This window comes from Mustela putorius, unplaced genomic scaffold (genome assembly GCF_011764305.1).
Source record: "Mustela putorius furo isolate JIRA1106 unplaced genomic scaffold, ASM1176430v1.1 tig00000876_pilon_pilon_pilon, whole genome shotgun sequence".
NCBI classification, from domain to species: Eukaryota; Metazoa; Chordata; class Mammalia; order Carnivora; family Mustelidae; genus Mustela; species Mustela putorius.
The window spans coordinates 6,300,598-6,318,450 of record NW_025421506.1 but is presented as its reverse complement, the minus strand read 5'-3'; the positions used below and the strand labels follow the sequence as shown (position 1 = coordinate 6,318,450).

Sequence of the window (17,853 nt, the reverse complement as noted above, 5' to 3'; positions counted from 1 at the left end):
CATTAGGCTCCCTTTTACGCGGGAAGCCTGTTTCTCTCCCTCCCACTCCCCCTGCTTGTGTTCCCTCTCTCACTGTGTCTCTGTCAAATAAATAAAATCTTTTTTTTTTTAAAGATTTTATTTATTTATTTGACAGAGAGAAAGATCACAAGTAGGCAGAGAAGCAGGCAGAGGAAGAGGGGGAAGCAGGCTCCCTGCTGAGCAGAGAGCCCGATGCGAGGCTGTATCCCAGGACCCTGAGATCATGACCTGAGCCAAAGGCAGTGGCTTAACCCATTGAGCCACCCAGGTGCCCAAATAAATAAAATCTTTAAAAAGAAAAAATTTTTTGTTTATGGGATCTTGTACTGAACAAAGCATCAAATCTTTATGTGACCAAATTTCTTAAACTTTTGCTTTATAGTTGGTACTTTTTATGTTTTGTTTTTTAAAAAATCCATCCCTTTGCTTTTGTTTTTCCATATTTTCTTTAAAAACTTTTCAAACTTTATTCTCAAATCTAAGATTTTAATCCACCTGAGATTTTTTTTCTTCTTTGGGGCTAGGTGGCATATGACGTGAGATCAGATCTTCTCCCTCCTGCCGTCTCTGACATTATACACACCCAGTTATCCCCATACCATGTATTGAATATTCTTAATTTTCCTACTGATCTGTAATTCCATCTCTGGAATTTCCATGTATATGTGGCCTCTTTCTGGGCTCTTGTCTTTACCTTTTGTCTATTCTTGTCTGTGTCAGATTATTTTAAGTTTTACTATTTTTTAAAAAATATTTTATTTATTTATTTGCCAGAGACAGTGTGTACACAGGCAGAGGGAGAGGTAGGCTCCCTGCTGAGAAAGGAGCCTGATGTGGGACTAGAACCCAAAGCATGACCTGATTAGAAGGCAGACACTCAACTGACTGAGCCACCCAGATGTCTCCCCTTACCTTTTCATTTTCAAAGTGGTCTCAGTTCTTCTTGGCCCTGTGATCTCCTGGATTAATTTTAGGATCAGCTTGTCAGATTCCACAAAAAGCTCTATTGAGAATTTAATAAGAATTGCCTTTATTTGCCTTTATTTGATTGAAGGCAATCACCATCTTTTGGTAGTGAACCTTCCCAATTATAAATCTGCTGTATCTTCCCATATATTCATAGAGGATATACACTTGTTTTTTTCTATTGTATTTCATAGTTGGTTATTACAGATATTTAGAAAAAAATGTTGGGTTTTGTATGTTAACCATCTATATCTAGAAACTCTGCAGAAGTTTATTAGGTTATTTAATAGTTTGCCTACAGATTCTCTTGTATTTTTTAGGAAAATAATGATTGTCTGTAAATAAGGACAGCTGGCTCCTTTCCAATTCTTCTCTCTCGTTTCTTTTTCTTTGGCATTATCTAGAACCTCCAGTTACTATAATGATAGGAGTTGTTGTCTTTTTTTTTTTTTTATTTCAGGGAGAGGCTTACAAATTAAAGCATGAAGTATAATATTTGGTAGAGGTATTTGGAAGATACACTTTATCAGGTTAAGGATGTTCTCCTTTAGGGTCATTATACAAAGACTTAATTGGAACTGACTTGGTTTTAATGATTCCTTTTTCTGTATTTAAAGAGATAATCATGTGGCTTTCTTCTGTAATCTGTTCATGATTATAGGGTTTTGTTTGTTTGTTTTTGTTTTTTAAATGATGAGTCAGCCACTGGGAAGGTGTTCTTTTCATATGCCATTGACTGTCTGTATACTTTTCTGAATTGGCTATTTATAGCCTTTGTAGAGTTTTATTTTCTGTTAGGTTGTTATATTGTTTTGTAGGTAATTTTTATCTGTTGTGATGATTAACTCTTTATTATATATTTTCCCCTAAGTCTCTGTTTTTTTCCTGTATGGCCTGAGATTTGTGTCATGCTTGAAAATTCACCATTTAAAAAAAATTTTATTTATTTATTCGACAGAGAGAGAGAGAGAGAGAGATAGCCAGGACCCTTGGGATCATGACCTGAGCCAAAGACAGATGCTTAGCCAACTGAGCCACCCAGGAACCCCTGAAATTCCCCATTTAAATTATAAAACTATTCAGTATATTTTAATAGTTATCTGACATCTTTTTAAAAATTATATAATCTTTTTTTTTCTATATTATACGTAGGATGGGAATCTCACTCTCTTTTTATACCTGTAGATATCTGCCTCTTATTTGTGACTGACTTAAAGTATCATTTTCCTCATTTACTAAGTTTTCATATATGCCTAGGTCCATATTTATCTTTTGCTGTTCTAAAATCATACTGTTTTAATTATTCATGCTTTATATTAGGGCAAGTCTCTGAGGCAGGGATTTTAGAAATCTCAGGCTTCAATCTAGTGTCCTGTTCTAATTCTGCTACTTTACCACAGGTTTTGGGACCTTGCTTATTAGGTTAGTCACTTTGCTTCTTTAAGGGGTTAGGTTTCATTTCCTGAAAAATACTGATAGTAGCAATAGTAGTATCTACCTCATAGGTTGTAATGAACTTATATTAATACAATACCTGGCACTAAATTCTCAATAATAGCTTGCTGTCATGGTTTTCTTTTTTTTTAAATCCATGCTTTCATTAACATTCTTCCTCTGCTCCCCTTGGTCATTTCTTCCCTTCAAAGATGCATGACTAATATAGATGAGAGCTTGATGTCTGTTGCCTTCTCTCTCAGGTGGAGACTGGTTTATTTTTTTTTTACCTGTTCTCTTTTGTTCCACAGGTATTAGCATCTTCCTTTCTGCTTTTCTTGTGGTGAGATCCATTATACTGTAGGGAAGCTGCATATGTCTCTAGCTGCTCTGCCAGGATCTGTGAAGTCAGTTCAGTTCCAGGGGTAAAGAGAAATAGTAGAAAGTCCATTGTGTCTATTATGTCCAAGTAGAGTTTTTAAATTTTTCTTTTAAAAAGTGGTATATACTGGGCGCCTGGGTGGCTCAGTGGGTTAAGCTGCTGCCTTCTGCTCAGGTCATGATCTCAGGGTCCTGGGATCGAGTCCCGCATCGGGCTCTCTGCTCAGCAGGGAGCCTGCTTCCTTCTCTCTCTCTGCCTGCCTCTCTGCCTACTTGTGATCTCTCTCTGTTGAATAAATAAATAAAATCTTTAAAAAAAAAAGTGGTATATACTGTTTTATCAGTGCCACCTGACTCCTATATATATTTCTCACTTGGTTTAGATCATAGCCCTCTGTTTGATTGATTATCCCCAAATATCTACAGTTGTTATGCAGGAGAATGTTTTTCATTTATTTAACATAGTTATTAAAGGAAGAATTAGCAAATTGGAGGCCAAAAAGCCAAGTCAAAACAAACAACTTTGGCATGAGGATGTTGAAAGTTTTTGTTAGCATTTTAAAATGGTGAGATTTTATTTCCTTCTACTGTTATCATGTTACCCAGAGAAGAAAGAGAGGCAACATTATATGACAGGCATATATAGGCAAGAAGATTTTTTACTTTAAAACTTTGGTTTTCTGTTTTTGACAACAGAACCGTTAAGTGGAAGATATGTGGGTTTACAGTAGGTTTATATTTTAATCATGAACCTTTAAGCAAAACTTTGTAAAGACCCCTGTTTCTAGCTCCAGGTTTCTAATAAATAGCTCTCATCTTAGCACTCTAGTCTCTGTAACAGGTTATTGCAATATCCTAACAATAGAGTATTGAGAATATATTCTACAAGGATAATTGGACATCAAAAACCAGTGATTCTTTTTTTCTTCCCTGTAATAATAAAACATCTCTTCCCACTTCCTTCTAGGTATACTCAGTTTTACTTGGATTTGTTAAAAGAAACTCGATTTCAAGATATATGTAGGTAGAAATCAAAAGAAGTTACTAACTAGTTCTCTTCTTTAAATGTGCACAAAGGACATTTTCCAGGTTGCCTTGTACTGTGCTTACCATGTTTTGTATCTTGATGAAGAGTCAGCTTTGGAAAAATGCTGTTAGCTTGCAAGTTCACTTTTCAAAGCTTCATAATTTTGAACAGGTAATATATGGTACAGAATTTGAAAGTTTTTAGAAAGGCATAAATCTCACTTACCCTTCTGTGTTTCTGAACACCCAGGTTCCCTCTGTAAGACATCCACTACTACCAGTTTCTTGTATTCCTTCTGGATATTTGCTATGCGAGATTTCATGTACAGTCATACAAATGAGTATATATACTATACATACACTATGGTAGTATTTAAATAGGAGCCTATCTTGGCAATCTTTTTTTTTTTTTAATATTTTATTTATTTGAGTGAGAGAGAGATGTACAAGAAGGGTGGGGGGTACCCTGGGTGGCTCAGTGGGTTAAGCCGCTGCCTTTGGCTCAGGTCATGATCTCAGGGTCCAGGGATCAAGTCCCGCATCGGGCTCTCTGCTCAGCAGGGAGCCTGCTTCCTCCTCTCTCTCTTTCTCTCTGCCTGCCTCTCTGCCTACTTGTAATCTCTGTCAAATAAAATAAATAAAATCTTAAAAAAAAAAAAAAGGGTGGGAAAGGGAGGGGGTAGATGGAGAAGCAGATTCCCCACTAAGCTGGGACTCCTATGTAGGGCTCCAACCTGGGACCCTGGGATCATGACCTGAGCTGAAGGTCACTGCTTAACCATCTGAGCCACTTAGATGCCCCCTCTCTTGGCAGTCTTGCCAGTTTTCAGTCTTGAACATTTTGCCAAATTACCCTTCCTTGCCTTTCAAGGAGGTTGTCCCAGTTTATATTCCTATCCATAGAAAATGTGAAAGTGCCTGTTTCCCTACAGACTCACCAATAGGATGCCTTATCAAACTCTTTTGATTTTTGCCAGTCAGAAGGCAAAATAGTACCTTGTAGTTTCAGTTTGTATTTTGAAGTTCAGCATCAAGATGAGATGAATTTTAAAAATATTTTTCCAGTTTATCTCTTGACTATGTTTATTTGACATGAAGACCATTTTAAAAATGTGTATCAATTTAGTAGTTAATTCTCTTATGGCTTTTAGATTTTGTTTCATTTAGAAAGGCCTAGTCAGAGAGCACAGAAATAATTCATTGTTTTTTTTTTTTACATTTAAAGCCTTTGATCCCTCCAGAAATTTTAGAATAAGGTTAGGAGGTATACAGGCTTACTTTTGAGGCAAATATGTATATACTGTAATATAATGTGTATGTTTGTATTGAGACTATAAGTAATTTAGGGGAAGGAGTTGTTACTGTATTGCTTTTCTCTGTAAGGGAGAGTCATTGCAAATTTTTTCATGGATAAAACAATAGTTTTTCTGTTGGAAATTTGGAAAAAGAACAAGGGGAAACGAAAACCAGCCACGGCCCCTGCACCAATATATGTAACAAAATCCGGACCATACACACACTGTATCATAATTTTTTTTCACTTGAGACTAAACAGTTAAACAGATTTAGAAAATACTTTAAATGGATGCTTCATATTGTATTGATGCTTCGTATTTTGTCCGAATATTTTTCAACCATCCCAGGGCTTTCCTGAGGCGAAATCTAAGGCCTTTAAAGAAACACCTGGCCTCAGTTTTTAGGCTTACCTTTAAATCTTTGGAAAGCCCATTTTAGATGAGATGCCAGCACTGGCGCAAGCCGGCATCCAGAGGGTCTGGACCCAACCTGACCCAGGACGAAGTCCGGCCCACCACCCTGCCTCCTCTATCCGGACTGGCCAGAGCGCCCCCCTAGCGGCGGCGGCGAGAGCAGCTGAGTGCGCGGCTGTAGGAGGGCCCTCTCGTCGCTTGGCAGATCCCCACCGAGCCTGTCTCTTCTGACAAGTCCTTTTAATGGCTTTTGGAGCTGCTTGTTTTCCGAGGCTGGCATTCCCTCTCCCACGCTTTGCTGCAGGCCCCGACTTCAAGTGCAGAATTGCTGCGGGGCCTGGCCTGGAGCTGCAGAATATCGGGCCGACGCTCAGCCCGAGCGGCTGGGGCTGGTCTGCGTCCCACTCCCTCGCTGCTTCGTTTGGGGACGTTTGAGAAGTTTTGAACTTCCGGGGTTGGCTGGCCCGCGTCTGCCCTGTGGAGGGTGACCGAGGGGCGTCGCTGTGCCCTGCCCTTGGGCGCGGCCCTTTAAACTTTCTGTTTTTTTAAACTTTGGGGGTGTGGTCGCGGCGCCTCCGCTCTCAGCGGCTGGTTGTTCCCTGGCCACCCGGTCCTCCCCTCCGCCCCGCCTTCCAGATGCTTTGGAATCATGAGCCGGGAGGGCGCAGGGACCCCTCTGGTGGTGGAGGTGATCAAAGGTGAGTGGGGTGGCGCGGGGCTTGCCTGTCCCGGGAGTGACTGTGACAGCCGTATTTAGGGGGTGTCAGGCCGTGCCAGGGGAGGCGAAGAGGCACCTACTACCGGCCAAGAGCCGCCCTTCAACTTCTGGGCCCGGCCGATGCTGTCTCACGGGCGTGGGTGGCTTCCCGGGACTCCTTGTCCCCAGGCGCGGTCTTGCTTTGGGGCGAATCCGCACAGATGTGTGCAGTTGGGAACCTGGTGTCCTTCCACCCCTGGCTGGCAGAGGAGGTGCCCCTACTCACCCACGGGAGCAGAATCCTAGGTCACTCTGTGCACAGGGATCAAGGGTCATTTGTGGTTAGCAAGGAATCAGCTCCGTCATCTGTTTGAGTGTTTGTGGTTACGAGACATTTCAGTTGAGGAGTTTGCAAGGAAATAAACACGGCAATTGTGTGAGTTGAACTGCAGACAAAAATTGTTTAAATTACCATTTGGGGAACGGATGCCAGCTGGCATTGTTTCTTTTAAACTATTTTGAAGACTATACTTGATTTTGCTACAATCTGAGTGTAAATAAGTATTCTATTAGCACTATTTAGCACCACTAGTAGGTATTGCAGGTGACTGCTTCACCGTGGATTTTAAGGCAACTTTTTGGGGGGTGAGGCAAGGGAGGAAGGGTGGAGCCTCTGAGCATTACTGCTCCTTACCATTCTTGCTAAAGGTCACAGCAGCCTGACTGCATTTATGCAACACAAGTTCATCTCACTCATCTTGGAGAAACCTCTCATTGCTTCTGTTGTAATGGTAATTTGTCTAATTGTAAAAATAACTACAAAAGTAGTGATCCCTAAGAATAGTTGAATAAACTTATGGTTTGTTTTGTTGTTTGTGTTCTACAGAAGCAAATGTTAATTTTGCAGCTATTTTGACAGCATTCTTTAGCTTCTACTTAAAAAAATAGTTTCCTATTGAAACCATTTTTTTTAGGATGGCTTGAAAACCTACTGAAACAGAGCGCAAGTAATCTGCCTATCCAATGCATGATGCTGTTTGCTGAAATTTCTTAGCCCAGGGGAACCAAAGTTTTGTAATGAGAGGTTCCTCTAGAAACCTAGCCATATTGCTGTGAAAAACTACTTATTGCTATTGAGATTTATGATTTTAACAATTTCTCCTTTAAAAATGTTGCTTATTTATTGTTACCCACCAAAATAGCTGAACACTTTGAAATTACCCATTGGCACCCTTACCATGCATGAAAAAAATAAAAATATGACTTAATCTGAAAAGAGTTGCATCATGATATATGAAACTTTTTTTAATAACCTGAAGGAAGGAACATTGCAATTTTTCCATTTCAGATCGCCTTTGTTTTGCCATTCTCTACAGCAGACCAAAGAGTTCATCAAATGTACATTATTTCAGCATAGATAATGAACTTGAATATGAGAAGTAAGTACTGCTTTTTTAAACGATTGCTAGTAACTTTTTTTTTATTTTGAAGAATCTAAAGGTATGTTTGTAAATAGAATAGCCTTGGAAAATTACAAATCTGTTGATTGATAATTGCCAAGTACTTTTTTCTTGGTAGTATAACCCTTGGTAATAAAGTAGACCCTTAGGGCAAATATCAAAATGAAGGAACATTCCTAAATTTAACAAGTTATATTTGAAGTCTAGCAGCTTAAAGTACACATGAGATATAAACTAGTATAGTTATAAGTAAAATGTGGGAAAATAGCTTTTTTAGTCAGATATTATTGAAGCTGGAATTAAGCACTGTAGCCCTTGTTATATTTTTTAGTAGGCATTCCTTACCAGAATACCACTAGTTTACCACTAGTACAGCAGTATCATTAACATTGTTAACCGATAACAGTTTGGTGTATGCATTCTTGTCGTAGTTAAATATTGTAGTTCCAAAAAGGCATTTATAAAATTTAGAGGATCTGGAATGTATATGTATGTTTTTGTTTTTCATTTTTAAAGCTTCTACGCAGATTTTGGACCACTCAATTTGGCAATGGTTTACAGATACTGTTGCAAGATAAATAAGAAATTAAAGGTAAAATCTTTTTTACTTAAAATTTGACTTAGGTAATAATTGTTAGCCCAATTCTGGGGAGGGAAAAGAAAGAAAAACATACCTCTCTTTTTTATTTAAAAAAAAAAAAGTAGGGGCTCCTGGGTGGCTCAGTGGGTTAAGCCGCTACCTTTGGCTCAGGTCATGATCTCAGGGTCCTGGGATCGAGTCCCGCATCGGGCTCTCTGCTCAGCAGGGAGCCTGCTTCCTCCTCTCTCTCTCCCTGTCTCTCTGCCTACTTGTGATCTCTCTCTGTCAAAAAAAAAAAAAAAAAAAATCTTAAAAAAAAAAAAGTTATTTTTCACTGCAGTGTTGTTTGGGACATATATGTGATTTTTGTTTTGTTTTGTTTTAAAGATTTTATTTATTCATTTGACACAGAGAGATCACAAGTAGGCAGAGAGGCAGGCAGAGAGAGAGAGAGGAGGAAGCAGGCTCCCCGCGAAGCGGAGAACCCGATGCGGGACTCGATCCCAGGACCCTGAGATCATGACATGAGCCGAAGGCAGCGGCTTAACCCACTGAGCCACCCAGGCGCCCAATGTGATTTTTGTTTTAAATAATAATAGTGTATATATGTTTCTTGTTCAGAGTTTTGACTGAATGGTTTAAGCTTGATTGGGTCATTTTGTTCTGGTTTGGATTGGTAATGCTCAGATACTTGAAAAGCCAAAGTAGAAATTGGTTAATAAAGTGAGACCTCTTGCTATCTGATCTAATGGAACTGATACCTAACAAGAGAAATTTCCCTTGCTTTGGTTATTGTTCTTTCTGCCTTTACTTTGACAGAGTGCTTTATTACTTTATAAAGAGTATTGGCTCATCTTACTTCCATTCTATCTTTAATCTCCCATGATAGTTGTACTCCTTGTGACTCCTTACCCCCACCTTTATATATACATTAAGGAGCAAGGAAAGCAGGGGCAAACAGCCTCTCTTTAAGACTGTGTATGAGAGTTGCAAAAGTGTATTTCTGTTACTTTGATCTCAGACCCCATTCCTTTATTTAAAAACTTCTAAGTTACAGTCACATCAATAAAAAGTGTTTATGTACTGCTTAGCAAGTCCAAATTAGTCACTGTAAATTCTAAAGTAGAAAATACTGGATTTAAGGGTAGGTATTTCTTAAAAAACAGCTTTATCCAATTGATTACTTATCATCCTAGTACACAGAAAGAAATAAAATTTATTTTCTTTTTTTTTTTTAAGATTTTATTAATTTATTTGACAGAAAGGCAGTGAGGGAGGGAACACAAGCAGGGGGAGTGGGAGAGGGAGAAGCAGGTTTCCCACTGACCAGGGAGCCCCATGTGGGACTTGACCCCAGGACTCTGGAATCATGACCAGAGCTGCAGGCAGATGCTTAACGACTGAGCCATCCAGGTGCCTATAATTTATTTTCAGTTAAAAATTAAATTATATTGCAAATTTATGAGTGAGGCAGATTTTTTTTTTTTCCTTGAGTGTCAAACCTAAAATTCCCCATTGTAAATGTTAGAAGCACCTGTCAAAGGAGTTACTAATTTGCAAAATGGAAGTTGTAGCATTGCCTTTTCTTTTTTGTATTATATGTGTTTGCCCTACAGATTTATGTAGAGATGGAGACTCTTCTCTCTGGACTTTATTTTTCTCTTGAATAGGAATATAAGTTTATGGTCTTGTATATTTATGGCCACACCCTCCTTCTTTTTTCCAGTTGCTAATGGCTGGTCTTTTGTTCATACAGGGCTGGGAAGCTAAAAATAATTTCCTCCCTGAGGCCACCCGCCTATGTTTCTTTGCTTTAATTTTGAAAGACTTTTCTTTTCCTTTCCTGTACTCCACCTTTTATCCTTTGACTCAACCAAGAATATATTGACATATCGGTCTTTTTTTTTTTTCTTTTTCTTCTTTTAATTTTTTGTCATTTACCAAAACAACTTCTTTCAGGGTGTTGACCACCCAACCTGATGGAAACATTACTGCCTAGTCAATTAGTGACAAAAGTGTGTTGAGAGTTTGAATTAAAGTGTCTTGTGCTTGTGTTCCTCTATGGCTGGTTGGGTTTTTGGTTTTGTTTTTTTAAAATCAACTTGGATCTCTTACTCTTTGGAAACAACTAAAGGAAAATAATGTACATGTACATCATTGACTCACAGAAATCAAGAAATGTGTGCTTTTTGAACTGAATATATCCTTTCCCTTATGCTTACCTGAATCTGTTTCTGCTCATGTTAGTGAAATACAGGTGAGGAGGTGCTAACTATAATCATGTGCTTTTTTGGGTTTTTAAATTCCATACCCTTTCTATTTAACTGTTTATTGAAGTACAGAAATAGATACAGATCTTGAGGGCACAGTTCAATGAATTTTCACAAACTGAATATATGTAGGTAATCATCTTGGTTATCAAATCAAGAACAACATTAACATCACCAAGTAAGAGTCCACTTTTGCTCTGTTATCTCTTCTCTACCCTCCCCCTACCCTCTTACCCCATTCATCATCTTGATTTCTAACAGAATGAGTTATTTCTGCCTGTTTTAATATACCCTTTTAATTATAATCGTTTTGGGAATTGATTTAGAACGCAAAATAGGAGAAGGAAAGCAAAGTCTCCCACTGCCTTTTCCAGCATCTTGTGTATTCTTTAAGAGCTTATACTCCAAGCCCCTCCCTACTCCTTAACTGTACTTTCATCCTAATCTAAAAACATTTCTTTTATGGGAAGGTACATGGTATTTTGGGATATCAAAGTTTATCATTTTAAAGATCTTGCTAAGGTGAATGCCTATACATTGTAAGGTTTGAAATTTGTCTTCATCACAAAATGAAGTTATAGAAAACTTGAAATTAAAGAGAAAATACTAACACCTGTTTATCTTTATGTAGTCCATCACAATGATGAGGAAGAAAATTATTCATTTTACTGGCTCTGATCAGAGAAAACAAGCGAATGCTGCTTTCCTTATTGGATGTTACATGGTAAGTATTTAACTGATTTCCCAACATATTAGTGAAAATGTATACAACAGTGGTACTTAAAATTGCAGTTGGAATTTGGAAATTACTTTTTCTAAGATAATATCTTGATTTCTTTCCAGAAAGAACATGTTTTGCTTTTTAAGATTTGATCAACAGGGAAGACTGTGCATATTTGGAGGGACAGAGTATATGGAAGATTTCTGTACCTTTTACTTAGCTTTGCTATTCTGAACCTAAAACTGCTCTTTAAAAAGCCTATTTTTTAAAAAATTGATCAACAGTATGTGTTACAGCACTTAAGGTTAGAAGATAATGCCCCCAAAGCTGTGTTTTTATAAACCTATGATCCATTTAGTGAAGTTGTTTAAGTGGAGTCAGGAGCAATAATTGATTTTTTTTCCTAGAAAAACATCAAAGTGTGTCACATGAGGTAAGAGTGCTTTATAATTTGAATATAGTCCATTTTTTCCTAACTAAGGTTTGACTCTTAGATCTATTCTCATGGATTCTCTCCATTCTCATGAAAGCATCTAGCATGAGGACATAGTCAGTGTTGTAGGTCAAGTTTTACATACTATATAGGTTACATAAGACACTCAGAGGTCTTTTTTTGTTTTAAGACTTTATTATTTATTTGTCAGAGACAGCGTGCACAAGTAGGGCAAGCGGCAGGCAGAGGGAGAAGCAGACTTCCTGCTGAACAAGGAGCTCAAAGCGGGACTTCATCCCAGGACCCTAGGATCATGATCTGAGCTGAAGGCAGTTGCTTAGCTGAGCCACCCAGGCGTCCCGAGGTTTATTTGAAGTTTTTTTTTTTTTTTTTAAGATTTTATTTATTTATTTGACAGACAGAGATCACAGTAAGCAGAGAGGCAGGCAGAGAGAAGACGAAGCAGGCTCCCTGCTGAGCAGAGAGCCCGATGTGGGGCTCGATCCCAGGACCCTGAGATCATGACCTGAGCTGAAGGCAGAGGCTTTAACCCGCTGAGCCACCCAGGCACCCCACCCCCCCGCCCCCGCTGAGGTTTATTTGAATCATTGGAAAATACAGTTTGGAATAGCCAGTATTTACACAAGAGTTATAAATTTCATTTATTTATAAGGATCATGGAAGATTTTGTTTTTAGAGTCACATTTTATCAGTGCCTAGTACATTCATCTGCAGGGGTACCTTAGCAACAGTTTTTCCAGAGTAGGCTGAGGGCTCCTCCAGAGTAGTGCCCCTTATCTTTTTGTTTGTTGGTGTGGAAGCTAGCTGTCCTATTCATTGGAGAAGAATAGTGAGTGGATGTGTCTTCTGCTGCCATCCACAATAAGGGGATTGTTTCTGAAGTTCTTTAGATAAGTTTTTTCTTCCCCCAACTTGCTACTTGCCTCTGTCATGCCTTCCTCCTTTTGGAAATTATTTTCTGGTTTAATAATTTGGAATATACAGTGATTAAACCAGAAGTTGGTGGTACTGGCTGAAATTACACCTAAACTTTTCATAATTTCCTTTTCTATGTTTAAGGTAAATCATTAGGAAATGTGATTAAGGCCTTTTTGCTCTTATTTTCATCTTGTGTTCACAGAAGAAATGTTTCTGGGATAGGGCTGTTTTCTTACCATCTCTGAATGTGTGAAAACACTGGTTGTAGATTAGGTCTACTAAAATTTGACTTCTTAAGCTTACCCAGATGTCTTGCTTTTGTTTTTTTTCCCCCCCTCATCTCTCGTGGTGTTCATTGTGCTTAGTACCAAAAATTCTTAGAGGGGGGATAAAAAGCCTATGCGAGTTAAGAAAAAGGGTACAGAGAGGTGGCTCTTTTAACTGGGACATTTGGTGCCATTATTTAGCCCCATTACTTAGCCATTACCTGGGTCAGAAGCCTGTGGATTAGAATAAATCACGACAGCTTTATAGAAAAAGGGATGCAGCCAGAATTCTTGGGGTTTATAAAATATTAAAGGGGACCCTGGAGATATGGTTCTTAGTGTGACAGTAAAAGTCTTTATATTATCAAGGGGGAAATGGCTGAAAGCATTCCATTTAAGAGAATGTGCTCCTGAATAGAACACACAGAGCTCTGCCTCGACTGCTCTTGTGTCAGTCATTTATTTGTCTCTGGTCAGATGTGATGTCCCCAAGATGGTGGAGGCAGGGAGCAGGTTTTGGGGAGCCAGACATGGTGACTTCAGTGTCAAGAACCCCTAGAGAAGGTGGCTGTGAGTGTGTTGGAAACCAAGGGTTTTGTTAAAAACAAAGTACTTGATAATTTTATAAATAAGGAATTTCTTTTTAAAAGTCTTATTGCTCTTGTTTTTCACGGCCAGTGATTAAAAACAGTGACTCCTTGGCACATTTACTGAAAATTTGTTGTTGTATTTGCTCTAAGTTTGGTGTTGTCCTTTTGACTTTGTTTATGGTTACGTTTTGGCAGGTCGAAGTTTATTTTTCTGTATTTAACATATTTAGAGTTAGAAGTCCTTTCAGGATTTTATGGTCTCAAATTAGCACAGATTTGATTGGTTAGTAAAGTGCCAGGTAAGCAATTTGGACATTGAGTTGGGTTCATTCTTCTGCTGAGTTAGAAGCCAGCTCAGCAGGAGGATTACAGTTCTTGGCTTTAGCAAAAGTCTTCGCAGCCGTGACTGGTTGGCTAAAATAGAAGCTTGGAGTTGAAATGATGCTAGGTGAGAAAACAGGAGAAAAACTTCTAATAAAAGGAAATTAATTAATTAATAAAGATTTTATTCATTTATTACAGAGTGTGCAAGAGCACGAGTGGAGGGTAGGAGGTGTCGAGGGAGAGGGAGAAACAGGCTCCCTGCTGACCAGGGAGCCCAACTGTGGGCTCCAGGCTCAATTCCAGTAGTCAAAGGCAGACGTTTAACCAACTGAGCCACCCAGACGGCCCGAGAAAAAGAAATTTATTAATAGTAGCAAAGGAGTGTCAAGATATAATATAGATACCTCAAAAGATTAAGCATCGAGTATGAATTTGATAGATTTGAGGTGAGGATTTGATCTGGTTGAAGTCTGTTGAATCCTCTGATTAAAGAATTTTAGAAAGAGTGAGTTTCCTAGAAATTGGTTTGCAGCCTCGATAACTTTTTCTAGAGTTGTTGAGGAATTTTGGAAATAGTAATGCTTTTTAGTGATTCATCTGGAAAGTGGTGTGGTAATGTTAGAACAAAAAATCTGGAGGAAGAACTGTTGGGAAGGAAATATTCCAAATGGACTGACTCTCTATGCATCCTTTTACACTCTGAAAGGAATGCCCTCTCCATCTTCGTGTATACAAAAGGATTCAAAAGGATCAAATATGGAGTGTAGAGGAGGCTTGAATAAAGTGTCAGTCCTTCTATTTATTTTTTTTGTCTTAAAAACAGAGGTGGTTTGGTTTTGAAAATAGTCAAAATACTCTGCTATTGAAACAGGATTGATATGCCCATGCTCTGTTAGTCCCATTTGTCAGATGGTCAGGTGCTACATGTGGCAGAAATGAGATTATTGGCTTAACTATTCATTTGTCTTTGTGTATTTCCAAGTATTGCACTTTGTGTGGCCTGATAAATGGTTTTAGCAACTATCTGAAATGGTAGGAGCTTTGTTAACACACTAGGTGAAAGTAAGTCTTTTATACACTTACTCACTGTGGAAGAGTCCAAAAATATAGAAGATATCTAAGTTTTTCTTTTTACAAAAAGATAAGTACATCACATAATTTTATAGAGTGGTAAGTTTATCCCTTTGTCATAAGTCAGTGGCAAATACCTAGGCAGATTTGAGGGGTAGTGGTATTTAACCTGTTATTTGAAATTTTAAGTGGAAAAGCAAGTGCCTTTCAAAACATATTCTTGATAGTGAAGAGAGTATTTTGAAAATAAAAGCTTGAAACTTTGTTTTGTCAGTTCGTTGTGAAAAATATCATGTCAAAACCCGTATTTATACCCTTGAGAAATTTAGGAAACTTGCCTTAAAAAGAACCCTTTTTTGTATTTATAAAAGCAGGACATGTGCATATGTGTGTGTAAAATCCCATCTGTTTTATGTTCACCAGGACAATTTTATCACTGTTTTTTTTTTTTTCCCAGTCAGTGGCCCATTCTTCCCTTTTAGTTATACCTGTATTACATTCATATTTCCTCCATTGATCCAAAATGTCCAAAACAGTACCTAATCCAGGACCATACATTGTGTGTGATTGTTGTGTCCTTAATCTCTCTGACACATGTATGGTCCGTTTTTGCTAACACTGATGTATGGAAGAGACCAGATCCCTTATGGAGTGTTCCACCTTTTGAATTTCTCTGGTTTCTTCCTTGTGGTATTTTTAAACTTGTTTCTCCATTCTCTGTATGTCTTGTGAACTGGAAGTTAAATCTATAGGCTCCTGTATTAGTAGTATATGTTGCATTGTGTTAGAAAACATATGATACCGAAATTATCATTAAGGATGCTAAAAATGACCACTGGATTTGGTGCTAACCATCAAATTCCTTCAATGTATGGTTTTCTCCTTTATGACTTAATGGATTCCATATGGTGTTAATTTTGGAACTATTTATATGTTCAGTTCCCCATCAATAATGCATCTAGTGTTTTATACAATTAATAGGACTTGCCTCAATCAATAATTTTATTATGGCTTCAATATAATCATAGTTTCCAATTATTTTATTCATCCTGCATTTATTAGTTGGCTTGCTTTTATGGGAGTTGAGTTTCCCCTCACCAGTTGAGACTGAAACCAATTTGGTTATCCTGAAACCAGCTTCCTACTGAAAAGGTAGAATGAATGATCTTTTCCCTTTAAGGACATAGTTTTCAAAGTCAAGTGTCACATTAATAGCCACAAAACAAAATGTTATAACCCGGGGCGCCTGGGTGGCTCAGTGGGTTAAGCCGCTGCCTTCGGCTCAGGTCATGATCTCAGAGTCCTGGGATCGAGTCCCACATCGGGCTCTCTGCTCAGTGGAGAGCCTGCTTCCCTCTCTCTCTCTCTGCCTGCCTCTCCATCTACTTGTGATTTCTCTCTGTCAAATAAATAAATAAATAAAAATCTTTTAAAAAAAAAAAAAATGTTATAACCCAGTTTAAAATCATCTAAATAATGTTTCAGTGGATTCTAAACTTACTTGCTAAACATTGCAAAAATGTGTAGCACTTTTCCCTTTAGTTTTTAACAACATCCCCTTAGCATTTGGGATGTTGAGAATTTACTAACCAAATGTCCATCATTGCTGGATAGGATGAAAGAAAATGTGTGTAATCATTATTGCATTTGCATTTACTTATCACTGGAAAGTATCTTTTTAAGTCATAGCACCCAGTAACATCAGGAATTGAAACAGCTGTACACAATTTTATTTATATGAAGTCCTTGGAAGATATCTTGTATGTCTAGTCTGCAGTGACAGAAGGCATAGCAGTGGTTGCCTCAGACTTAATGGGGAGGAGGGAGACATTTGGGACTAACTGGGAAGATGCACAAGAGAACCTTTGGGGTGATAGACACCACCTGGATTGTGTTGTGGTTAGATAGCTCTGGACAGTTGTTGAAACCCACTGACCTGTACATTTAAGATGTTTTCAATGATGGTAAATTATACTTCCATAAAGTTTTTTTTAAACCAACAACAGAAAAATACCTAAACTCACAACTAGGCTTTTAAATAAAGATACTTAAAAAATGAACCATTAACTTAAATTTATTAATATTTTAGTGAACAGAGTTTCTTTAAAGCACAATTACTCTATATAATTATTTAAAAAATAATTATCACTTTATCTTTCTCTTACTATGTAATTTTTTACATGTATACTTTGTAACAGAAGTGGTAGTGCATTATTATATTAGTAGGTACAAACTTTAATTGCTAGTTGCAAACCTCTTCTTTGGAAGAGGGCACAGAGATGCCTGCACTTTCAATTTATGTAGAGCATCTGGCACAAATTAGGCACTCACTAAATGTCTTTTTTTAATATTTTTTCTGCTTCGTTCCACTATTCTCATATCTTAAATCCACTTTTTATATTAAAAAACAAGAAAGATGCCATTTTATCTTGTTGGTTATCAACTTTGTTCAAATCTGATTACCCCAGCAATTATATTTTTCTGCAGATACATAGTATTCAGCTCTTCCATAGGTAAATGTACTTTTGAGGGCTGGCCTGGGAAATTAACCACCATTTCTATCACTTTCTTGTGGTTAAAGTGTTCTCAGTGTAAAATAATTGATGCGAGCAAACTCTTGGTATATAGCTTGCAAATTTGCTTTCCTTTAATGTTCAGTAGATTACTTTGAGAGAGCTAATTTTGCTTACATGTAGATTGCTTGTTCAGAATATCACTTTGTAGTATTTTAAAATTCTAAGGAGTTTTTATAACCCTTAGAATGGCTTCCCTTATAAACATTTACATTGAAAATTATACTAATTAAGTTCTAGGATTTTATTAATTCAGTCTGTGAGTAGAATCCTAAATTGTGTTGAATTTGAGATTACTTCAACAGTCATGCTAAAAGCTCAGGGACTTAATTTGTTATTTAATGAAGACCTTTTGAACTTATGGTCTACTTTTTCTTAAGGTTTTAATTATT

General features: G+C 37.7%; 1 protein-coding gene across 18 annotated transcripts in view; it reads left to right on the top strand.

The window, feature by feature from the left end:
- Positions 1 to 17,853, top strand: part of CDC14B (cell division cycle 14B) — a 105,849-nt gene that overhangs the window by 42,241 nt on the left and 45,755 nt on the right. For 14 of the 18 annotated variants that reach the window (XM_045086120.1, XM_045086127.1, XM_045086119.1 and 11 more), the window contains exons 2-4: positions 7,583 to 7,673; positions 8,211 to 8,286; positions 11,176 to 11,268. In XM_045086120.1, coding sequence (XP_044942055.1) covers positions 7,583 to 7,673; positions 8,211 to 8,286; positions 11,176 to 11,268 — 260 coding nt within the window. Of the gene's footprint in view, positions 1 to 5,588; positions 6,236 to 7,582; positions 7,674 to 8,210; positions 8,287 to 11,175; positions 11,269 to 17,853 lie in introns of those variants that run through there. The other 4 variants (XM_045086117.1, XM_004777410.3, XM_013048347.2 and 1 more) reach the window with 4 other exon arrangements.